Below are 21,540 nucleotides of genomic sequence, written 5' to 3'. Positions count from 1 at the left end.
TCCCGGGTTCAATCCTAACTCCTCCCCAGCCTCCCCCTCTTGGGGCCCCAGTGCAGATGCAGGAAGTACTGCTAGAGGCTCAGCTTCCTCTCTGGGTGTTTAGGCACTGCCCAGCCACCACTCCCCCCTTACTCCCAGGGACCTTCCCACTGGGGGCACTGCAGCACTTTCACTTCCCCCAGGTGCCCAAGCCCTGCCCTAGCATGCGGGAGCACTGCGCTCTACACTTGTTGCCAAGAACAGGATGCAGACTCTGAGAGGGGGCCCATGACAAGGTGGGGGCACATAAGCAGAGAAAGGACTGGCCTGCAGAGAGAAGGGGCCAGAGAGAGGGAGGAGATAGATGCGGGGGGGCGGGTGCGGTTTGCGGGGAAGGGAGGGCAGGGAGGGACAGAGACCTAGACAGAAGGGAACAAAGACCCAGAAAAGGGAGGACGAGAGGCTGAGGGCTGGGAAGGGGTGGGGTGGGGGGGACAGAGAGAGATGCAGAGACGGCAGAGCTTAGCAGGCAGTGAGGTCAGAGTGTCTGTGAGGTCGGCTGCTGTCTAGGGCTGGCCTGGGGTCCTGGTGCCCAGAGTAGGTGGATGCAAGGAGCTCAGGGGTCCCCCAGCCTGAACCATGGAGACCTGGGAGGGAGTACCCAGCGTGTCCTTGGTGCCCAAAAATTCCAAGGCCCCTCCAGCACAGGTGTGTGTCCCAGTGGGGCAGGTGAGGGAGGCAGGGGGGGCGCAGAAACAGACCAGAAAGCCACCTCGCCTGTAGAGGGAGGGGGTGGGGCTCCACTGCTGGCGGGGGGTGGGGGGGGTGGGGGAGTGGGGGGGGTTGCCGCGGAGAGACTTCCTCTTTCTCTGTGTTCTTCCTTTCTCCCTCTCTGTCTCTCACAGCTTCTGTCTTTCTGCTCGTCTCCTCCGGGCCCAACACCTCTTCTCTTCTGTCCCTCCCACGGGCTGCTGACCCCTCTTAGGTGAAGATGTCGGCCCAGGACAGCTGCCTCAGCCTCATCAAATACCTCCTCTTCGTTTTCAACCTCTTCTTCTTCGTGAGTTGCCACATGGCTGCCCAACCCAGCCCCAGCCCCTGCCCCAGCCCCCTGACCTGATATACCTTCCCCAGTCCCCCTCGCCTTTGCCCACCGCCATATTCCCATCTCCTCTTGCCAGGTCCTAGGCAGCCTTATTTTCTGCTTTGGCATCTGGATACTCATTGACAAGACCAGCTTCGTGTCCTTTGTAGGTGAGGGGGCCAGGGCCATCGGGGAGGGCCTCCTGGAGCAAGCATGACCTGGTCTGCTCCCAGGTGACGTCCTAGGGGGTCTCCCTTGTCCCAGGTTCTGTTTCACAGCCTGCCACTGCTCTTAGCCCCTGCAGTCTTCCTCTGGCAAATGAATTGTGCATATGAATGATAATAAAAAATGGTAATAGCCATTTCTCAGGCACTTCCTAGGCGGTAGAGCTCATGCAGATGACTATCAGACCCTCCCACAAACCTTCCCCTCTCTTGAAGTTCAGAGAGGGGATGTCATTTGCTGGATGTTACACAGCAAAGAAGTAGAAAAGCAGAGAGAACACTAATAATAATAGGAGAGTCGTAATAGAATAATAGTCACGATCCTAATGGTTCAGATTTAATAAGTGTTTGCCCTGTATTGAGGACAGTGTTGAACGCGTGCCTCCCATGTGTCTCTTAAAATAACCCTAAGGAATAGAGATCTTTTCCTGGCCCTCAGGGAGGTTTTAGTGATCCAATGTCACAGATCAAGTGATGGGACTGAAACTGCTGGGGGTGAAGAGGCGCAGGTGGAGGAAAGAGACTGAGAGCAAGAGGAAGAAACGGCCTCCAGAGAGAAAGGGGACAGAGATCCAGAGCAGAAACAAAGAGCAGGGGGGTGGGGGGTGCAGAGACTCAGAAGGGACAGAGTCCCAGAGAGAAGAAGACAAAGAATCCCAGAAGGAGAGGAATAGAGACTCAACATGTGGCAGGGACAGACACCCAGAGAGTTCCCCAGAATACTGCTCCCCAGTTGAATGGCTGTGTGGGTGGGAAATGGGGCTTCCTGGAGCTGTGCGCCTGAGCACCATGTCACCGCCTCTCACCTCCCCCAGGCTTGTCCTTCGTGCCCCTGCAGATCTGGTCCAAGGCCCTGGCCATCTCAGGAATTCTCACCATGGGCCTTGCTCTCCTGGGCTGTGTGGGGTCCCTGAAGGAGCTCCGCTGCCTCCTGGGCCTGGTGAGTCCCCTGTCCACATCCCCCCTCAAACAGAGCCCTGGCAGCCTCTGTATCCTGGTGGGGGGGGCGCTCAGTCTGACCTCTCCACTCTGCCCACCAGTATTTTGGGATACTTCTGCTCCTGTTTGCCACGCAGATCACCCTGGGAATCCTCATCTCCACTCAGCGGATGCGGGTGAGCTTGGCTTCCCCTCCCACACTCCCCCCAAATGTATGGGGGTGGTGGAAAAAGAGAGAAACAAAAGCAGACACAACTGACAAGGACAAAGGGAAATAACAGTGACAGGCAGAGGAAGACAGAGAGAGACAGGGACACAGAGAAGACGCACAGGAAGATAGAGACAAGGAGATTCAAAGCAAGATCACGACGACGCGGATGGAGGAAAACAGACATAGCAAGACAGACAGAGATCCAAGGGGAAACAAACAGAAAAAAAAAAAAAATGGGGGGAAAAACGGGTGCCTCCCAGAGAGACAGAGACCTAATGAGAGACCGTGGGAGATAGCGGGGGAACAGAAGGACGGTAGAAACGGGCAGATTTTGAGGAACAGAGACCTAGCTAGCCATTCAGTGAGAAATCGAGAGCGCCTTCAAACCGCGCGGGGACCCCTTGGGACTGAGAAAGCCCGGGAGTAGCTGGACTGGGTAGGGGCAAACCCGGGTGGAAAGCCAGCCTCACAATCCAGCCTCACTCTCCGCCTCGTAGCTGGAGCGGAGGGTGAAGGAAATCGTGCTGGAGACCATCCAGAACTACCGCTCGCGTCCGGAGGAGTCGGCGGCGGAGGAGAGTTGGGACTACGTGCAGTTCCAGGTGCGTGAGGTCCCCGCTTGCCCAGATGCTTATCCCTCCTTCTAGCTCTGGGATTCTGACGTAGCTCTGCCCCCTGCCCCAACGAAGCGGGTGTGGGGTAGGGTTACCTTCTGGTAACCCTACCGCACCCCCAATGTCACCCCGCCCCCAGAAGTGGCCATTTCCCTCCAGCTCCCAGACCCTGGAGAGGCTCCGTTTTCTGCCCCGACAAGACTTCGCCCTCAGACCCAAGGCCCTAGCGTGACCCAACTCCCTGATCTTTAGTGACTCTGGCCCCAGGGGACCCGGCCCACGTGAGACTCCATTCCCTGGTTATTCACGTGGCCCTGCCTTCCCATCAAAATGTCCCCTACCTAGGCTGAATTGCACTGCCCACCAGTCTTCTGCAGCTCCTCCCACAGCCCCAGGTGGCCCGTGATTCGTCTCTCCCAACCCCATGTTCCCCTAATGCCCCCAAGCCTAGCCCGCCATCCCCCCCGCCGTGCCCACTATCTAGCCCTCTGCTCCCCAACACGACCTCATACACATCATCCAGTCCCCTGAAACCCCAAATCATCTTGAATCCCTCCAGTCCCTGTCCCTTTGACTCCCGTCCCTCTTCGCAGCTGCGCTGCTGCGGCTGGAACTCTCCTCGGGACTGGTTCAGTATCCCCAGCCTCATCAGCAACGAGTCGGAGGTGCATCGCGTGCCCTGCTCCTGCTATAATTCATCGGCGACCAATGACTCCGCAGTCTTCGATAAGCTCTCCTTCCCCCAGTTCAGCCGGCCCGGACCCCTGGCGCGGCCCCGGCACAGTACTGACCTTTGCGTGGTTCCTGCAAACAGCAATATCTACAGCGAGGTGGGGAGGGCTTGGAGCCCGCTAAAAAGGGGAGCGCCCTCTGCGGGGGTAGGGCTGCGGTCTGGGCTTGCTTCCCCCGGGAGACGGAGCCGCTGGACTAGGGAAGGGTCTGAAGGGTGGGGCTATGAGAAAGGGGCACATCAGGAGGGGTGGGGGGCCCTAGGAGGGACCCGGGTTGTAGGTGCGGGGCCTAAAAGAAAAGGCGAGGAGGGTGGGACCAGGCGAGTTGGAGACTAGAGAACCCTACTAACTAGGATGAGAGGCGTCGCTTGAAAGAGGGGTGAAGGCTAGGCTAAGGAGAACAGTGGGCACGGGCTTGAGGGCGAATCCCAGAAAGACCCTACTTTTAACTTTATCCCACATTCCCAGGGCTGCGCGCGGAGCCTCCAAAAATGGTTGCACAACAACCTCATCTCCATAGTGGGCATTTGTCTAGGTGTCGGTCTGCTTGAGGTAATTTGGTCCAGCCCCCACTCGCAATTGGCCCTACAATCCCTAGATGGCCCTACCCCAAACACCTGGGAAAGGGGCAAGCCTAGAGCATCAGCCCATTCATATTCTCCTGCCTCTCCGCCTGCACGCGGGAGACCTACCCCTTGCAAGCCCCGATTGGCTGCACGCAGGAAGTAGGCGTTCCCTCCCGCCCTTGCGAAGCTCTCATTGGCCCTCCTTAGCGATCCTGCCCCCTGCTCGTGGCCGCAATATCCCTCCCCTTTCCCTGCAGGTGAGTGTGGCGGGGCTGAGCCTGCTACTCTTGCGCAGGGCGCTCCGCGGGGAACGCCAGCGGCAGGTGCTGGGTGCCTGTGGTTCGAGCCCCGGGCCTGGACCTAGTGCTGATGGCGGCGGCGGGCGCTGTGGTGTACTGAGCAGCAGCGGGCGTAGCGGCGGTCTGTGGGGTGGCTGGGGCATGGCGGATGCCTGTCCCAACTGGGGGGACAAGTCCCCACAGGGCAAGCTGCCCGTGGCCCTGGGGCCCTGGCCGCTTTGGGATCAAGACGAGGAACAACCTGAGACCGGGAGCGCGGGCGAGGAGGTGGAGGTCGAGGTGGAATTAGCAGCCGAGGCAGTGAGAAAGACAAATGAGCCTCCAGAATAAAGTACCCTGGGCTAGCTCCGGATCTCACTCCTTCCCAAACTTTGAACCTGCGCTAGACGCAGCTGAATACTCCCTACCCCACCCTGTTCCCTTTCTTTCCATCCTCCCCACCCCCCGCATCTTTGGTAGTCTACCCCAAGCCCCCAAATTCCCATCCCTGACCCACCTTTCTCAACCTGGCTGAGCTCCCCCTCTAACCTCACCTTTCTCCGCCCCTCCCGAATCTCCACACTTAATTTTCTTCCCCTGGCACTACCCCCTTTTTCTCCCTCGGAACACCCACCATCCCTACCCCAGTACCCCTCGCCGGACCCTGTGGACCTCTCTGACCAGGTCTCCTTTCTCTATAGCTCAGCTTCATGACGCTCTCGATATTCCTGTGCAGAAACCTGGACCAAGTCTACGACCGGCTCGCTCGGTACCGCTAGGCCCCAGTCTCTTCCCAAAGCCCTGCCCCGTCCCCTTCAAGTGCCCTAGGGGCTTCCCTGTGGTCTGTAAATATTTGTTCAATCCCCAGTTTGCCCCAACCGCTGAATCCTCCACCTCCTCATTTCCCTGGGGGACTCAGATGTCTGCCTGCCCAGCTGCTGTCACCTCTCCCGCGGGACCTGGGGCTTCCGGCCACCAGCTTCCTGTCCCCAAAGATACCTCATTTCCTTGCCTCATCTTTTGGCTTACCACCTCCCACAGGATTATTTTCACCCAAACCCCAAATAAATCCCCTGCGCTTTGGTAAAATAGTTTTATCCTCTGTCAAAACACAAACCAACACACTTTGCGGGCGAGGGGAGGCAACACAGTATATAGCCTACATCTTGTTGAGAAGAGAGGATGAGATTTAAAAGCCTCACCCCACTGTTTGTCCAGCTGAGAAAAAGTCACGACCCTAATACCCACTTATAAATATCTCTTGTTATATTAAAAAAAAAATATTTTCAGGGCCCACCTGGCTCTGCTCCTGCACAAAGGGTTAACCTTCAATATTTGATCTCAAGGTCACAGGGTTAGGTTTGGTAAAGAGAGGCAGATTGGGAAAGGGGAGGGGGGTGCTGAAAAAACAGAGGGACAAACCAACATACTTTCTAAGACCATCCAAAAACATCCAGAACCAAGCTGCGGGAGGGCGCCTGTTAGAGACTGAGAAACCAGTGCTGTACTTCGGGGCTGTCTCACTTCTGTCCCCAGTCCCTGATGATCTGGAGCCATCTGTCCTTTTCAGACACCACCGTGAGGTCCCAATATCAGGATCCATCTTTTCAACTCACCCCCCAGCTTGTAAGGTCCTCTCTAACACAGAGCAGCCCCCTCCCCAAATGAGCATGAAGTAAGCTGGAGGTCTTTCCTGGGAGGAGGGTAATCTGGGGGGTGAGTCATTTTTGGGTCCCCTTTTAGTCTCTGACCAGGCGGTAAATGTGATGCTGGGCCCCCCGCTCACTGGTGGACACCTCAAAGACATAGGCGGTGCAGAGCAGCAGCTCCTGGGTGTCTCTGTTTGTCACCACCTGCCAAGGAGGCCAAGAGAAAGGGTTTGTGCACAAAAGGGAGAGCAGAGACTACTGTGCCCTTCCCGGGGTACCACAGGATACCTAGGAAAGAGGTCCCCACCATATCACATTCCCTAGGTCAAGGGGATGCATGACATGTCCAATTCCCCATCTGAGCGTCGGCAGTGAGGGGCCTCCCATTGGATGGCATAGCAAAGTTAACCAAAGTAGGGGTGCGTGCGTGACTCAGCTAAGCGTGCAACTCCTTGTTTCGGCTCTGGTAATGATCTCATGTTCTGAGATCGAGCCCCACATTGGGCTCTGTGCTCAGGGTGGAGTCTACTTCATATTCTCTCTCCCTTCTCCCTTCAACTCTCTCAAAATCTCCAAAGTTAACCAGAGTTCAGGGGGATCCCACCATATCATGTCCCCTGGGCTAAGGTTAGGTTCCCTGTGAAACGGGGGCTTGTCCCTTAAACCAAGAATCCACCGTGGGATGCCCTCTAAGTCCGTTTCCCCAGTGAGGGGGAATCCCCCTAAATGAGAGTGCTGTGGAATCCCCACCACATCAGTTTCCTGGGTAAAGGGGTCCCCTAAACAAAGGCTCAACTGTAGGCTCCCCCTGTGTCACGCCCCCGCCCCCATGCAAGGGTCCCTGGGCCAAGGGCCATTGTAGGCACTCCCCACCCCATTGCTTGCCCTGCTCGGCCCAGCCCCAGTGCCTCACCTGGAGGATGGTGAAGTTCTCCAGGACGCTGTTCATCATATAGCGCTCAGGCAGCTGTCGCAGCTTGTGCAAGAAATTCACCAGGTACTCACACATGGGTGAACGCAGCAGGCGGTACACAAACCTCCCGTCCTCCAGCTGGGCACGCTCCGTCTGAACCAGGGTGGGGGGCGCAGAGTGGGCAGGGCAGTGACCCAGAGACACAGGGCTTGCCCCAGGCACTCTGTGCCTCTCCAATGCCATGCCCACTCCCCACTACCGTCATCCCCACCATCACTCCAACTGTGGTATGGCAGAGATGGGACCTGGACCCATGGGTCCTCGATTTGGGATCCCTGAGCCTGCAAACGAGGGACCCCTCCAGCCTCTCAAAACTGTGCTCTGACCCTTTTGAGACCTCTGGACTGCTCTGACCCCCAGGCCCTAAGATACCCTCACACCCTCCAAAGACCCTCCCCTCCACTAGGTCTCCAAACTGTACTTGACCTCTGAGTTCAAGACCCCTCAGGCCCTCAGCGATCCCTCAGTGCGACCCCCGAACCTCCTTGCCCTACAGATTCCTCTATACCCATAAGACCCTTTTGAATCTTAGTGACTATAAATCTCCGTACCACACATCATCTCTGAACCCTGAAAATAACCCCTACATGTGACTTGGGGACACAATATCAGCTCTAAGCCCATGCATAAATGAAAACCCCAAAGATGATAGGACAACTCCCCACCCCAAGTGCAGGAGCTATTGTGGCTCTGATCCCTTCAGTCTGTACCCCAAAAGTGGCATGTGCCTGGGCGCTCACCTGCCCAGAGCTCCACCCCTCCAGCCTCACCTCCACCTTCTCCACCACTTGCTTGCCAAAGGAGCAGACCTTGGAGGAACAGGTGAGGGTCATGTGCTCCAGGCTCTCGTACTGGCTGCTCACTCCATAGAAGCCTCCACTGCTGCCGCCGGTCCCTACCTCCTCGCCACTCGGGCCCCAGTTCAGGTCCGCCTGGGGGGTGGGGAGGCACAGGTAGATTCCTTATAAATGATGGGGACTCTTCTCAAGTGGGAATTCTGCTCCATGGCCTGGTTTCCCCCACAGCCCTGCAGCTGCCTACCCCTCCTCTGCATTCAAAGCCCGGTGTATCCATGGGCCTGTTTCTGGAAAACACCCACCCTTCAATTGGTACTAGAGAAGCCTGGCTCCCTGAAATGGTCCTGACCCTCTCTCTCCAGTAATAGTCCTCCCAACAGAGGAGACCAAGAATTCAATTTTCTTCTCCTGAAGCCCCCAACTCGGGAGTTCAGCCCCTTCCAAGGCCCTGGTTATTAAGGAGGCAGGTTACTCACTAGTAACCTTCCCCTCCCCACCCCTTCATGACCCTGGTTGTTAAGGCAAGTGGCTACTCCCTAGCAAAGGGGCCTGGAGGCCCAAGTCCTATCCATCCCATCCTGGGGGTAAAACTGCTTGTTGTTCCCTGTTCCAAAGGGGGCTTACGCTCTGAGCATCCCCTTCCATGGGAGACCACGTGACTTGCAGGCACTTTGTTTCGGCAGCAGAACTCACCCAGAACTTGACCAGGAAGAAGGCATGAGGAGGCCCACGATCATACAACTCCCGCAGGCCACCCTTTTTCTCAGGGAATTTGTCATAGATCTGCCGGACGTCCACACTCTCGAGGGGGGGTGCTCCAGGGCTGGGGCAGTGCTGGCTGATGTGCACGAACAGGTGCCTCTGGTACTGAGAAGGGTGGGCCATGGGTGAGGAGTGGGAGATGGGCTGCACCCTGGGTGCTCACTGCCCCCAGCTCCCACGAGCAGATTCACACTGTCCACCCAGACACTGGGCCTGACTCCCAAGCACTGTCGCCCTTCCCTTCTGTCCCACGGCACCTTAGTCCCCAAGTCCTGTCCCCTGCTTTCCATCCCCACAGCCCCATCCTCTCCACTCTCTCCCCAGCCTCCACCCTGGCCTCCCAGGCTCCAATCTCCACTCTTCCGGTCATCCCTCACAGATCCCCACAGCTGACCGTGGACCTCCCCTGCTCACAATCTCCCTGTGGCTCCCCAGAGCACCTAGGACAAACCCCACACTCCTTCAACCTGGCCCTACACTGAATAGGTGGTCCCAAATGTTCAATCAATGGATGGGTAGATAGATGGATGGAATCCACTTAGCCCACAAGACCCCCGACCTGTCCCCATTCTTATCACTTTCTGTCCAGATTCTAAAATCCTCATACTTTCCCCATCTTCTTTTGCATTACAAATCTTCCCTCCATCCTCCAAGGCCCAAGTCTATGCAAATCTGCCTCTTCCTGGAAGCCTCACTTGATCACAATCAGATGAGACTTCTCATTTCTATAGTTGCCCATCACCCTCAGGACAAAGCCTAGATCCCTCAACTTGGCAATGCCAGCTCCTCCAGAACTGGCACCTGCCCACCTATCTGCAGCTGCACCAGCTCCCATACGTTATTGGACTATGTGTTTCCCTGAATACTTCATGCTGCTTTCATCTCTGTACCTGCAATATAAAGTTCAGCACATGGCAAACTCCTACATAACCCTCAAAGCCCAACTCAAATGTTGTCATTTCAGGGAAGCCTTGACTAACTTCCCAGGCAGAATGACTCCTCTGGGGAATGCTTGGGTGGCTCAGTTTAAGGTTAAGCGTCTGCCTTGGGCTCAGGTCATGATCCCAAGGTCCTGGGATGAGTCCCACAATGGACTCCTTGCCTGCTTCTCCCTTTGCCCACACTCCTGCTTATGCTCTGAAAATAAATAAACAGAAATTTAAAAACAAAAAAAAGTCTCCTCTCTACACCCACAAAAACTTGAGCTTCCCCTATCCCAGCACATACTCATTGTTCAATGGACATCTATTGGGAGACCTACTGTGTGCAAACACTATTTTGGGCCGTAGGGCTAGAAGACAAAGTCCCTAACATCATGGGGATGGGGTTCTCCTGGAGTCTACTCGCAAAGATAGGTAATTTTAATAAAAATCAACCCACAGATAATATAAATTTCAGAGTGATGAACGCTATGAAAAAAAATTCCCAATAAAGAATAGTAAAGCAGGGGCGCCTGGGTGACTCAGTGGGTTAAAGCCTCTGCCTTCGGCTCAGATCATGATCCCAGGGTCCTGGCATCAAGCCCCGCATTGGACTCTCTGCTCAGCAGGGAGCCTGCTTCCTCCTCTCTCTCTCTCTGCCTACTTCTGATCTCTCTCTGTCAAATAAATAAATAAAATCTTTAAAAAAAAAAAAGAATAGTAAAGAAGTAGAGCATGATGGCAGTGGGTATTTTCCATAAAACAGTCTGGGAAAGCCAATCTGAGAAGATAAGCAGAGGCCTGAATGAATGGAGAGAGACAGTGGCGGTATCTGTGAACACATATTCAAGGTGGCAAGAACAGCAGATGCAAAGGCCTTGATGTGTGTTTGAGAAAAAGCATGGAGTGTTTGAGAAAAAGCATGGAGGCCAGTGTGACCAGAGGAGAGTGGGCAAGGATATAAGGGCAGGAGGTGAGGACAGAGCAGGAATAGGAATCAGATCATGCAGAGCCTTGTGGGCAACTGAAAGGACTTTACCTTTGCTCCAAGTGAAATGAGAGGGTTTCAACTTGGGTTTTTTAGGACCACCATACACAGCAATTGGTGTTTATGTGGCTGTGGCAGAGCCTGCTAAGTGTTCACAAACTCCCCATTCCTTTTCCCACAGTTAAACTACACTTCCCAGACTCCTTTGCAGTGAGGTGTGGCCATATGACTAAATTCTGGCCAATGGGATGTGAGCAGAACCTGATAGTTGCCACTTACAACCCAGACCCATAAAAAGTCTGCAGGATTTTTTGGTCTCTCCCTTCCACCATCTGCTGGCCAGATGCAGGGAATCCAGCAGCAGATTCTGAAGCCCTAGAAAACGTCAGAACCACAAAACGGAAGGAGCCCGAATTCTCTGAATCACTGCATGGAAGGCTCCTACTTGAACACCTACACGGAAATGTTACATGAGTGAGAAACTGGTGTTACATTCATTTCCTGAAAGTTAAGGTTATTTCTGCGAACAGTCAACCCACCATGACTAATATGCTATCTAGCTCTATCCTAGCCCAGGAAACGCTCAAGTCTAGAAACAGGATCTACTCTTCCAGGTTCCCAGTCTCCACCACAATGCCTGGCACACGGCAGGCCCTCAAAAACGTTTACTGAATGAACAAGCAATGACCTGGCAAGTTTCTCTGACCTTCCCAACCGTGACCCCACGACCATCCAGTTCCTTCACGCTAGCAGTTCTCAAAGTGTGGTCCCCAGGCCAGCAGCATCAACATCGCCTGGGAGCACGTTAGAAACGCAAATTCTCAAGCCCCACGCCGACCTATCGAATCAGAATTTGAAGGTAGGGCCCAGCAATCTATGTTTCAACAAGCCCTCCATGCTATTCTGAGACATGCTAAAGTTTGAGAACCAATGCTTTACCCTTTCCCTTGCTATCACCCTCTGTATTCCAACCTCCAGCCCCTGCCCTCCCCGGCCAGTGATGATTCTAAAATTGCACTCACAGAATCAACTGCATCAGGAGGTTCCACAAAGGCTGAGAACTCCACCAGCTGCAACCGGGCAGTGCCCAGGGCCCGAGCCTGCCACGCTGGGGGTGATGGGGCAGGTGGGGGCAGGGCAGGGGGTGACAGGGCTTGGGGGGGCTCGTACCCTAGAAAGAGAGAAAAAAAAAGGACAAAAATCCTTAATGTGTATTGAATACATAGAGCACTCTTCTCTCTTGCCTGCCTCCGCTTAGAAGCTAAAAAAGCTAAATACTCACTTTCCCAGCCTCCCTTGCAACTAGAGATGGCCATGTGACACAGTCCTGGCCAATGAGACGTTAGGGGAAATCTGCTGAGGGGCTTCTGAGAAGGAGTTTCTTCCTGAATGAAAAAGACAGAACTTTGGGAGGAGAAAGCTTTTGGCCCTGGTCAAGTCCTGCTTGAGACATGATGCCTGGAATCACAACAGCCATCTTGGGACGTTAAGAAAGAGACCAAGGGACCTATACAAATGCCAGTCCCAATATCGCTGAGCTGCTGAGACAGCGTAAGAGCACCCCGCGTCCAGACTCTTTGTTATATGAAATTATTAAGGCCTTTATTAATTAAGGCACTATTACTTTGGGCATTCTGTTACTTGTAGCCAAAAGCACTGCGATTTGATGAAATCTGTGGAACCCTCAAGTTCTCTTTCACCAGTGTGTGTTCTTAGGACTACATCAGCCCCTGGATCCAGCCATGCCTGAAGCCGTCCAGCCACTCCTGAAATAGCAGTTACCTAAACCAGTAAATTCCTTTTTTTTTTTTTAAGTCATTGAGCTTGATTTGAGTTTCTGCACTTGCATCTGAAAGAATCTTGACAAATACACCTTCCCCATGTCTTCCAGGCTAGCACGCGGCAGAACACAAATCCAGTGTGTCTGAATTCAGAGGCCATGATCTTAACCACTACAAATTCTATCACTCATCTTTCCATACCCCCTGCAAGATTTGCCTCAGATCTGGACCTCTGTAGAAATGCGTGCCCTGATCAGTGGAAGGTGAAGAAAAAAGCAGTTGGGGTTGGGGAGAGAGGGGAGACAAGGCAGGTATAGAGCAGACTCTTACCTGGGAGGTCAGTAGATGGGGGGGTCAGTGACAAGGAGAACGGTGTCTGTGAGAATGGCTTCACGCTGAGGGAGAAAGGAAGCTGGGGGTCAGCAAGGTAGGAAGATAACTGTACCAGCTAAGGTTTACCAGGGACCATGCCAGATCCTTTGCTAGCACGTAATGTGCAAAAGTTCACAGAATCCTCACACCCTAGGAGGTTAGGTGCAATTATTCCTCTTCCCATTTTGCATAGGAGGAAACTGAGGCACACACCATCACAGAGCTGGGGCACAGAGGAGCCTGGGCTCAAATCCAAGTCAGTCCCTACTACAGAACCTGTGGTCTTGTTGACAGCATTTCAGTGCCTCTCACAAAATGGCAGAAAGAGAAGAGAAACAGGATCTCAGGAGGTGGGGAAAGAACACAAGGGAGAGCCCATGTGGAGAAAGAGGAGGGTAAGGAGAAAATGACCAAGGGTTACGAGATGGGACATCGGTCCAATGTCCAGGGTGGGGAAGCAGTGTAACAGAGTCTACATGTCCAATCTAGACTCTGTCCAATCCAACTTCCTTCAGTGATGGACATGTTCCGTATCTGCACTGTCCAGTACAGTAGCCATTAGCCACCTGTTGCCACCAAACACATGACACATGACTACTGAGCATGAATGTGGCTAGAGTGCCCAATGGACTGAATTTTTAAGTTAATTTTAATCGACTTAAAATTCAGTGACTGCATGAGGCTAGGGACCGTGGTATCTGACAGCCCGGCTCTAGAGGCCAATTAGCCATGGGTAGCTGAGGAGATGATTGAGACTGAAAGGTCGGAGGCCATGGAGACAACACTTGGGGTCGGAGGTCAGGAAGAGGTCAAGAATCAAAAGACAAGGGGCACCTGAGACTCTGGACCTCAGTGTTATGGATTCAAACCCCACATATGGTATAGAGATTACTTAAAAATAAAATCTTGGGGCATCTGGGTGGCTCAGTGGGTTAAGTGCCTGCCTTCAGCTTGGGTCATGATTCCAGGGTTCTGGGATCAAGCCCCACATCAGGCTCCTTGCTCAGCGGGGAGTCTGCTTCTCGTTCTTCCTCTGCCTACTGCTCCCCCTGCTTGTGTTCTCTCTCTGTCAAATAAATAAATAAAATCTTTAAAAAAATACTTAAAAAATAAAATCTTAAGGGACGCTGGGGTGGCTTAATCAGTTAAGCGTCTGACTCTTGATTTTGGCTCCAGTCATCATTTCATGGGTCATAGGATGGAGACCCATGTTGGGCTCCCTGCTCAGCATGGTGTCTGCCTGAGAGTCTCTCTCTCTCAAATAAATAAAAATAAGATAAAGCAAAATGAAATCTTAAAAAAAAAAAAAAAAAAACTAAAAATATTAAAAAAAAAAAAAAAAGAGTCAAAAGACCAGAATCAGAAAAAGACACAAATTCCAGGGACTTTCAGACCCCTCACTCCCAGGGGCCTTGCCCTCGTACTCAGCATCCCCATTCTGAAATCTAAATTCCAGGACCCTACCTACTGACTTAATCTCATATCATCAAGGCTGCTGGCCAAACACCACCTCCTCAGACAGGCCCTTCTTGACCCCTGACTAAAGAGGGCACAAACACCTTGTTTTATTTCCCACATTGATTCTTTTCTTATGAATGCTTATTTGTTTACATGTTTATTGTCGGTCTGCGCACCCACCCCCTTCCTGGACCCTGCTCCAAATATGGAAGATCCATGAAGGCAGGGATCCTGTCTAACTTGTTTAATCCTGTGTTCCAGTGTAAGCAGAGGACCAGGCACTTAATAGGTTCTCAATAAACATTCAACTGACTGGCCAGTGGCTGAATACATTTTCTCATTTCCTGGAACTCACCAAATTTTCCTACCTCAGGGCCTTGGCACATGCTGTGTTGACTGCCTAAAATATTACCAACCCCCATTCTTCACCTGGCCACGTCCTATTCTGCCTTCACCATTACTTCTGCACAGAAATCCCCAGGATTCTCTCCCTTAGCCCAGAACCTGTTGCAGTTCTTCAGAGCACATCACATTCTCTTTCATTTTGTGTTTAGGTGGGTGATGATTTAATTAACCTTCATCTCTCCCTTTTGGCTATCAGCTCCCCTACAGGTGGGACCCCAGTGCCCAGAGCAGTGCTCGCTGACCCACCCCTCCTTCCAGCTTAGCCCCCTCCTTGCAAGCCTCCAATTCCTTCTGCCTAGGGGACTTGTTCTGACCCTTTCCTGAGTCCCAGCACCTCACAGGGGAAATTTCTTCCCTCCCTGGAAGCTGGATCCCACAGCATGTCACTTCACTTGTCACCCCCAACACCACTCCTCACGGTCTTGTGGCCACATGGCCCCCCCAACGCCCCGCCTGGATCCCCTGGCTCCTCTCTGGACTGAAAACTGCCCTTCCCATGAGTCTCTGGGGCCTGTTTCTCTTCTTCCAGGCAACAAACACATTCTGTCACCCTCAGGGCTCTCTCAGGGCTGAAATGGACATTCCCATGTACCTCGGGGACCCATTTCCTTCCTTTTGAATCTGAGAGAAGACACCTGCTCTCCCCTCAGGCCTAAGAACATCCCTACAGGATGAGAACACGCCTTCCCATGAGCCTCTGGGACCACCAAATCTCACTGGAATGCCATTTTCCCCACGGACATCCTCCCGTCCCCGCACATTCACCCAGTCCCACACTAAGCTCCTTTCTTCTCCAAACCTGCTCCTCCCCCAGGTCACCCATCAACAGACTGTCACCAATCCCAGTCACCACCAGACCCTGGGCACTATCCTTGCCTCCCCACTCCTTCTCAGCCCGTGAAACCCCTTCTCTGGACTCTCTATGCCCTGCCCCCCCACCCCCTAGTATCCCAAGTCAAGCCTCGTCCTCCTCTCCAGACCCGCACCCCAGCCTCCTCTCCAGGATTCAAATCCAGATAGCTGGCTACAGAAGCAGGTGAAGAAATGTCTCTCTAGAGGGAATGGGGGAAATGGGGGTGATGAGCCAAAATAGAGAGTACTCACTCTGGAACATTCCAGGGAGGGCCAGAGCCCCCTGACCAAAACTGGAAAAGCTCTGAAGCCTGGAAAAGAGTCAAAGAAAGGGGGGGTGGGGGTCACTCAGTGCCTTGTTGAAACCACAGCCCACCCCCCTCCAGTTCTGAGCCCCACAATCTCTCAGCCACCTGAGGACCAGCAGGGCCCAGTTTGGCCTGCAGGGAAGGTGCTGAGATGAGCTGGGCTGAGGACATGGTGGCCATGGTCTGGAAAGCCTTGTCCTTGGAAACCTGGTCCTAGAGGAGAAGTTGAGGTCCATGTTAATGGGGAATCCCAGTCGACACAGCAGGGTGGGTCAACGCCAGGGAGGGCAAGCATGGGGAGATGCAGAGATGGGGAGTCCAGGCAAAGGATTGGGGGAGGGCGCAAATCTTTCTTCTGTGGCCCCCTGCCCCTCCTGGCCCCCTTAGGCATGTCTGGGGTAAAGCAGCGGGTGGGAGGAGGGGCAGGGGGACTTACCACATTCAAGGCCTGCCCGTGGGGGTGGGGGAGGGTGCCAGAGGAGGAAAGAAAACACGACTTAGGAAGTGAGGCCTGGATTCTCACCTTCCTGCCCTCCCAAACCCTATAGTTTCACCACCCTGGGCTGAAAAATGGGAGGAAGGAGAAGCAAGGATGAATATGGAACAGGAAGTAGAGGGGCCCAAGCCTAGAGGGGAAAAGGAGTTCCTATACCCAGAATAAAGGACAGTATACAGTATAAGGGTTTCTAGGTCCAAAAAAGAGCTGGAAGTGAAGGTTTCTGGATATGTAGGCAACAGGAAGTGAGAACTTCAGACCCAGAGGGATACACAGTGGACACTTCCTAGCCCACACAGGACAGAGATGGGACCATGAGGTCCAGAAAAGACCAGAAGTGAAGGTTTTTTGGATCTGGAGAGAAAGCAGAGGAAGGCTTCTGAGTATTAAAAAAAAGAGGGGGGGACAGGAAGTCATGGTCCCCATATCCAAAAGAAGAGAAGGAAGAGGCAGAGAAGACCCCACACCCTAGTGGGGAAGAAAATGAGGGTCTCGGGCCAAGAGGAAACCAGAAATCCAGCAGATGAAGAAAAAGGATGTGAAAATTGCCAAACAAAATGAAGATTTCTGGACACAGAAATGACAGGCAAGCCACGTGGGGACCAAAATTGGGAAGATGAGCCAGAAAGAGATGAAGAGGAGGTCCTCATTGTACAAGAGGGGAAAGGGAGGACACCAGGAGGAGGAGAGGAAAGGAGAGGGAGAAGGAAGACAGCAGTAGCCAGAGGAGAGGCCCAACACCCTATCCTTCTTGCCTGTCCTGAGCTAAATCTCTGTCCCCTTCTCTCTACAAATCTCTTCCTCTCCCAGGACCTCTATCCACCCAGCTTGCTGGGCCACTAACCACCGGCCCCCGACTGGGATCTCTACTTCTTCATTCTGTCTACATCTCCATGTGACTCTGTACCCATCTCTGGTTCTCTGCTACCCACTCTGGGCCTCTCTGTCCCCCTTTCTCTGGATTTCTGTTGACCTCTCCTCTGGATCTCTGTCCCCTTCTCTCTGGGTCTCTGTATCCCTCTCTCTGTCCCCCACTCTCAGGGTCTCTGCCCGCTCTCTCTGGGTGTGTCTGCCTCACTCCATACCTTGAGCTTGGACTGGATTTCCCTTGATTTCCTTCGAGCCAGAACCTGGATGTGACTAGAGACCTGGGGGTAGTGACAGAGAAGCAGACTCAGGACAGAGCCACTGGCCCCTTGAATTCCCTCTGCCTTCCCACCCTCCAGATGGCCCCCAGAGCTCCCAGAACATGAACGATGACGAACGCACAGAACAAGTTAGCTATCTCAGGCACATGCTAACACAGACGTGTCCACAGAGGCTAGTCTCTTCTAGCCACTTACACAACTGATCTCCCCCAGACCCAGCAAATCCAGGCCTCCTTTCCTTTCCTCATCTTCTCTCTTTGGATCTTTCAGTCTCTCTACCTTAGTCCCTGTTGCTAACACAGCTGCTAAGAGATCCAGACCGAAACAGGCACAGCAGAGCAAACTCACAGAGGTGCCAACAAGACAGACAAAAAAACATGAACCAGATCCTCCTTGAACCTGAACCTGCCCATCACAGGATGCTCACCCACCCTCACCCCAAGAAGACAAGCCCACCCCAGAGAGAGGCCCACAAGTCAGTCCTGACACCTGTTTGCGAGTTCGGGTCTTCCCTGTTCTCAGCTTGATGTAACGGGCAATCAGCTCATTCCGACCTGAAGAGTCAAAGACGGGACAGAGTTAGACTTTCATGGGACCTCTCAACACACACCACACCAGGGAAGGAGAAGTAACAGTTGCCAGAGGTCTGCAAGCAAGCCAGCCTACAGATCATCCCAGCTCTGTGGGAGATTTCCTGCCGCAGGCTTTGGAGCCGGGCTGCCAGGTTCAAATCCCAGCTCAAGCAAACCACTTTACCCTTCTGTGCCTCAGTTTCCTCATCTGTGCCAACAGCGATGCCAGCTGCTACCTGAGTCTTAATCAGCGGGGGCCAGGGAAAAAGAGAGGGGCTGACTCACCATACATCTTGCCTTCATCAGACAGGATGATTTTCCGACGGCCACATGGTGGGTAGATGGCCAGGGCCTCCTGGAAGCTCTGCTCTATGTCCGGACTCCACACTCCTTCTGCATCCGGGCCCCCATCACCCCCAGCCCCCTCGCTGCCGCCGGTGCCCTCCTCACTTCCTTCCTCACTTCCTGTCCAGCCACTGCCATCGTCCAGGGGGGCCCCAGCCCGGGGTTCCCCCATCTGGGCCTGGAGGAACACAGAGCTCAGCAAGGTGCCTCCCCCCACCCCGCCCTCGCCCCCCCCAAACCACAGAGAGATGCAGGGCAGTGAGGGCTCCAATTGCTGGGTCTGAGGGAGGAGAGGGTGAGGGGGCCTGGATTTCTGGGTCTGAGGGAAGCAGGAGGCTGAGGGCCGGGACTCCTAAATCCTGCAGAAGGGGGCTCGATTAGGGTTAGGGACAGCTGAGGGCGAGAGTGTCCTCTGTGTTTCCAGGGGAGCCTGGGGTGTGGTGAAGTCCTGAAGACCCCCAAGTAATGCCTGGGGCGCATGGCACATGAGGGCCGAAGCTTCGGGTATGGATTACTGGTTTGAAAGAAGACAGGAGTCGGGGCCTAGTTGCAGGGAAAGGAGCTGTGGATGAGATCTTCTCAGTCCCACCCCAAGAACAGGTGCTAGGATGTGAACAGCAGCTGCCAGAAAAGAAGGAGGAGGGGCCCCAGCCCTAGTAAGACTGAGGGGGAGGGGGCGTCCAGAGAGAGAGGGACAGAGACCCAGAGATCACGAGACAGACTTCCAGAGATGGGGAGACAGAGATCCAGTATCGGGGGACAGACACCCAGAGAGTGGAGGCAGAGAGACCCAGAGAAAGAGGGGGACAGAGGGCCAGAGAGAAGGGGACAGAGAGCCAGTGAGAGGAGGGACAGAGACTCAGGGCAAAAACTCAAGCCCAGACCAGGAAAGACCCACAGAACCACAAACTGGGGGGCAAGGGCGCCCTGCCATCAGGAGAGCCAGAACAAAGGGCCCAGGCGTCCCCTCCCCCAGTTTCGCACAACCCCCATCTGGGGAGGGGCTGGCCGGCAAGGGCGCCTCCCCTCTGGCCCTCGGCCCCGCCCCTTCCCTCCCCTCCCCCTGCGCCGTGGGCTCGGATCCAACTCAAGTTCCCAGTGACTTTCCGGAGGCCAGGAACAGGGGAAAACTTTTTCCAATACAGTCAGATCCCGCCTCCCGGGCGGCTCCACGTCTTCCACAGCTTTCCCAGGACCCCAGAGTCCAGGCTCCCATCCCCCTCCTCTCTCGGACCCTGGAGCCCAGGCCGAGACAGACAAAGACCCCAGGCCGAGTCCAGTGGCGCTGAGGCGTTCAGGACCCCCGTAGGCCCAAATCCCAGCCCAGCTCTCCCCCATGTGGCCAGACAAAGGGACGGAGGAGCCGGGTAAGAAAGATCCCTACTAATTTCCCGCCCCAGGCCCCAAACTTCCGAAGAGACAAGACTGAAGATCCAGAAAGCACTGTAGCCCGGCCCTATGCCACCCCGGAGGCCTCCTTTCTCCATTAGGAGGATCAGGCGTCCACAAATGACACACAGAAACCAACTCGGTCAGAAACACGCACGGGGTCCTTTCTCACTTCATACCCACACCGCCGCATACACTCGCACCCACCGGACACAGCCGCCCAAGTCCCCAGCCCTCACCCACTCCCGAGCGCACAATCCCAAACTCAGACCCAGCAAGAGACACCCCAACTCCGGCGAAAGTTCCAACACCTCACTAAGACTCGGTCCCAAGCGCCAACTCGGGCCCGCGGGCAAAAAGAGGGCGCCAAGCAATTCACAGACCCTCCCGCAAACACCTCAACTCATAACTCGTAGCTTCCCACCCCAACTCACACACCCCAAAGCTGGATCCCCGACTCCCGCCGGCGCCTTCCTACCTCCCGGCCTGGGGCTGGGGAGCCGCGGGCGGGCGGGGCTCTGCGAGGAGAAAGTTGCCCGGGAGCTTTGTTTGGGAAAAGTGGGAGGGACCGGAGGGGGGGGCGGGCCCGGGCGCCGGACACAGGGAAGGGGGATCCGAGGGTGACAGTTTGGAGGAGGATTTTTGCTTGGCAAAGGTGGAGTCTAGCTTAGGCTTGGTAGGAACTTCGGGATTCGGATGCTTGCGTCTCTGGAGTGGAGAGAGATGGGGGATCCGGACTCCCAGATTCCAGGGAGGAGGTTGATGGGGGCCAAGAAACGTGGGTCTGAAGGAGCAGGAGTCTGGGAGCCTGGACTTTTGACTGCTCTCTAGTGTGTTTGTATGTTGGGGATGTGAGAATGATAAGAACACAAAAGATCTTTTCTGTTCAGCCTCAAATATAGTTTTGAGGATTAAGGTATGTGAGGGTGGGCTTCCCGTGACTTTGCCAGAGTTGAGAGGCAGGCGAGAGGACCGGGAGTTTATTGGAGCGCCACGGGAGTGCAGATTCTTGCAAACAAACACACGCGTCAGTGGACTGGGGTGGCAGCTGTCCCAAACCAGGAGAGACCGTCGAAGCCCGAGCGGAGAGGAGCTAGGGCCCCGACTCCTGGGTCCCTTAAAGAGGAGGTGTTGGATGTTTAAACTCAGAGAAATAGAGGGGCCTGGGGTCCGGACTCTGGGACCCTAAGGCGAAGGGAGCCTAGATTCCGGGCTCCTTGGAAGGTGGAACACAGGGCTAAATTTAAGTTTCCAGGGAGGGTGGGCTTTTTAGTGGAACGGAAGAGGGCTCCCGTTCAGCGTCCCGACATGGCACTCTGTTGAATGCAGAAATCGTTTCAAATCCCAAAAATTCAGAGGAAAATACAAATCGAGGGTAGATGAACCACAGTGTTCAGACTTGGGTACTGGGAGCCGAAGAATGGAACTGAGGGGTCTGGCTGCGAGACCTGGGGCACAGAGGACTGGCCCACGTGTGGGGGCACGGCTCTAAATCAAAGGGCATTGCCATCTGAACTGGAGTGGGGCACAAGGGCCAAGATCCGAGAATACAGGCCACACTAAGTCTTCAGGCCCGGGTCACCCGGCAGGGGCATGGTCTGACGGTGGGTGTGGTTAACGGTTGGGGCGTGGTCATAGGGCGTGACCACCCAATAGAGGACCTGGCTCTTGAGTGAGGTCAGCAGATGGGGCGTGGTCA

At 54.4% G+C, this 21,540-nt stretch overlaps 2 protein-coding genes across 10 annotated transcripts; one reads left to right on the top strand and one right to left on the bottom strand.

Annotated features, from left to right (window-relative positions):
- The first annotated feature begins 140 nt into the window (after positions 1 to 140).
- CD37 (CD37 molecule) lies at positions 141 to 5,715 on the top strand. Of its 6 annotated transcripts, none has more exons than XM_004767330.3 (9): positions 141 to 275; positions 965 to 1,039; positions 1,161 to 1,233; positions 2,103 to 2,227; positions 2,328 to 2,402; positions 2,935 to 3,039; positions 3,645 to 3,881; positions 4,251 to 4,334; positions 5,328 to 5,715. In XM_004767330.3, exons 2-9 carry the CDS (start codon positions 971 to 973, stop codon positions 5,403 to 5,405), a joined length of 846 nt encoding a protein of 281 aa, XP_004767387.1. In that variant the 5' UTR covers positions 141 to 275; positions 965 to 970; the 3' UTR covers positions 5,406 to 5,715. The 6 variants fall into 6 exon arrangements, with proteins under 6 accessions (XP_004767387.1, XP_004767385.1, XP_044932973.1 ...); XM_004767328.3 differs by having other exon boundaries at positions 164 to 275; positions 885 to 1,039; XM_045077038.1 differs by lacking the exon at positions 141 to 275 and adding an exon at positions 550 to 687.
- Positions 5,706 to 20,421, bottom strand: TEAD2 (TEA domain transcription factor 2). 4 transcript variants are annotated; one of them, XM_004767334.3, is made up of 13 exons: positions 20,320 to 20,421; positions 18,393 to 18,630; positions 18,025 to 18,089; positions 17,473 to 17,535; positions 16,328 to 16,339; positions 15,997 to 16,104; positions 15,836 to 15,894; positions 12,827 to 12,891; positions 11,738 to 11,886; positions 8,739 to 8,912; positions 8,019 to 8,180; positions 7,189 to 7,341; positions 5,706 to 6,479 (listed from the first exon to the last, which is right to left on the bottom strand). In XM_004767334.3, the coding sequence occupies exons 2-13, from the start codon at positions 18,622 to 18,624 to the stop codon at positions 6,366 to 6,368; spliced, it is 1,356 nt and encodes a 451-aa protein (XP_004767391.1). In that variant the 5' UTR covers positions 18,625 to 18,630; positions 20,320 to 20,421; the 3' UTR covers positions 5,706 to 6,365. The 4 variants fall into 4 exon arrangements, with proteins under 4 accessions (XP_004767391.1, XP_012919486.1, XP_004767392.1 ...); XM_013064032.2 differs by having other exon boundaries at positions 8,058 to 8,180; XM_004767335.3 differs by having other exon boundaries at positions 20,280 to 20,366.
- Between the last annotated feature and the right edge of the window lie 1,119 nt (positions 20,422 to 21,540).

This window comes from Mustela putorius, unplaced genomic scaffold (genome assembly GCF_011764305.1).
Source record: "Mustela putorius furo isolate JIRA1106 unplaced genomic scaffold, ASM1176430v1.1 tig00000196_pilon_pilon_pilon, whole genome shotgun sequence".
NCBI lineage: Eukaryota > Metazoa > Chordata > Mammalia > Carnivora > Mustelidae > Mustela > Mustela putorius.
Note: the sequence above shows the minus strand (reverse complement) of the source record. Positions and strands in the feature narration are given on the sequence as shown.

Excerpts from the sequence above, each read along its gene's own strand:
- CD37 (XM_045077038.1), top strand. The coding sequence starts at position 619 with ATGGAGACCTGGGAGGGAGTACCCAGCGTGTCCTTGGTGCCCAAAAAT. Across the intron at positions 3,040-3,644 it reads GGGACTACGTGCAGTTCCAG|CTGCGCTGCTGCGGCTGGAA; the intron begins GTGCGTGAGGTC and ends CCCTCTTCGCAG. Across the intron at positions 3,882-4,250 it reads ACAGCAATATCTACAGCGAG|GGCTGCGCGCGGAGCCTCCA; the intron begins GTGGGGAGGGCT and ends CCACATTCCCAG.
- TEAD2 (XM_004767334.3), bottom strand. The coding sequence starts at position 18,624 with ATGGGGGAACCCCGGGCTGGGGCCCCCCTGGACGATGGCAGTGGCTGG. Across the intron at positions 18,090-18,392 it reads TGATGAAGGCAAGATGTATG|GTCGGAATGAGCTGATTGCC; the intron begins GTGAGTCAGCCC and ends TTGACTCTTCAG. Across the intron at positions 8,181-8,738 it reads TCTTCCTGGTCAAGTTCTGG|GCGGACCTGAACTGGGGCCC; the intron begins GTGAGTTCTGCT and ends CCCACCCCCCAG.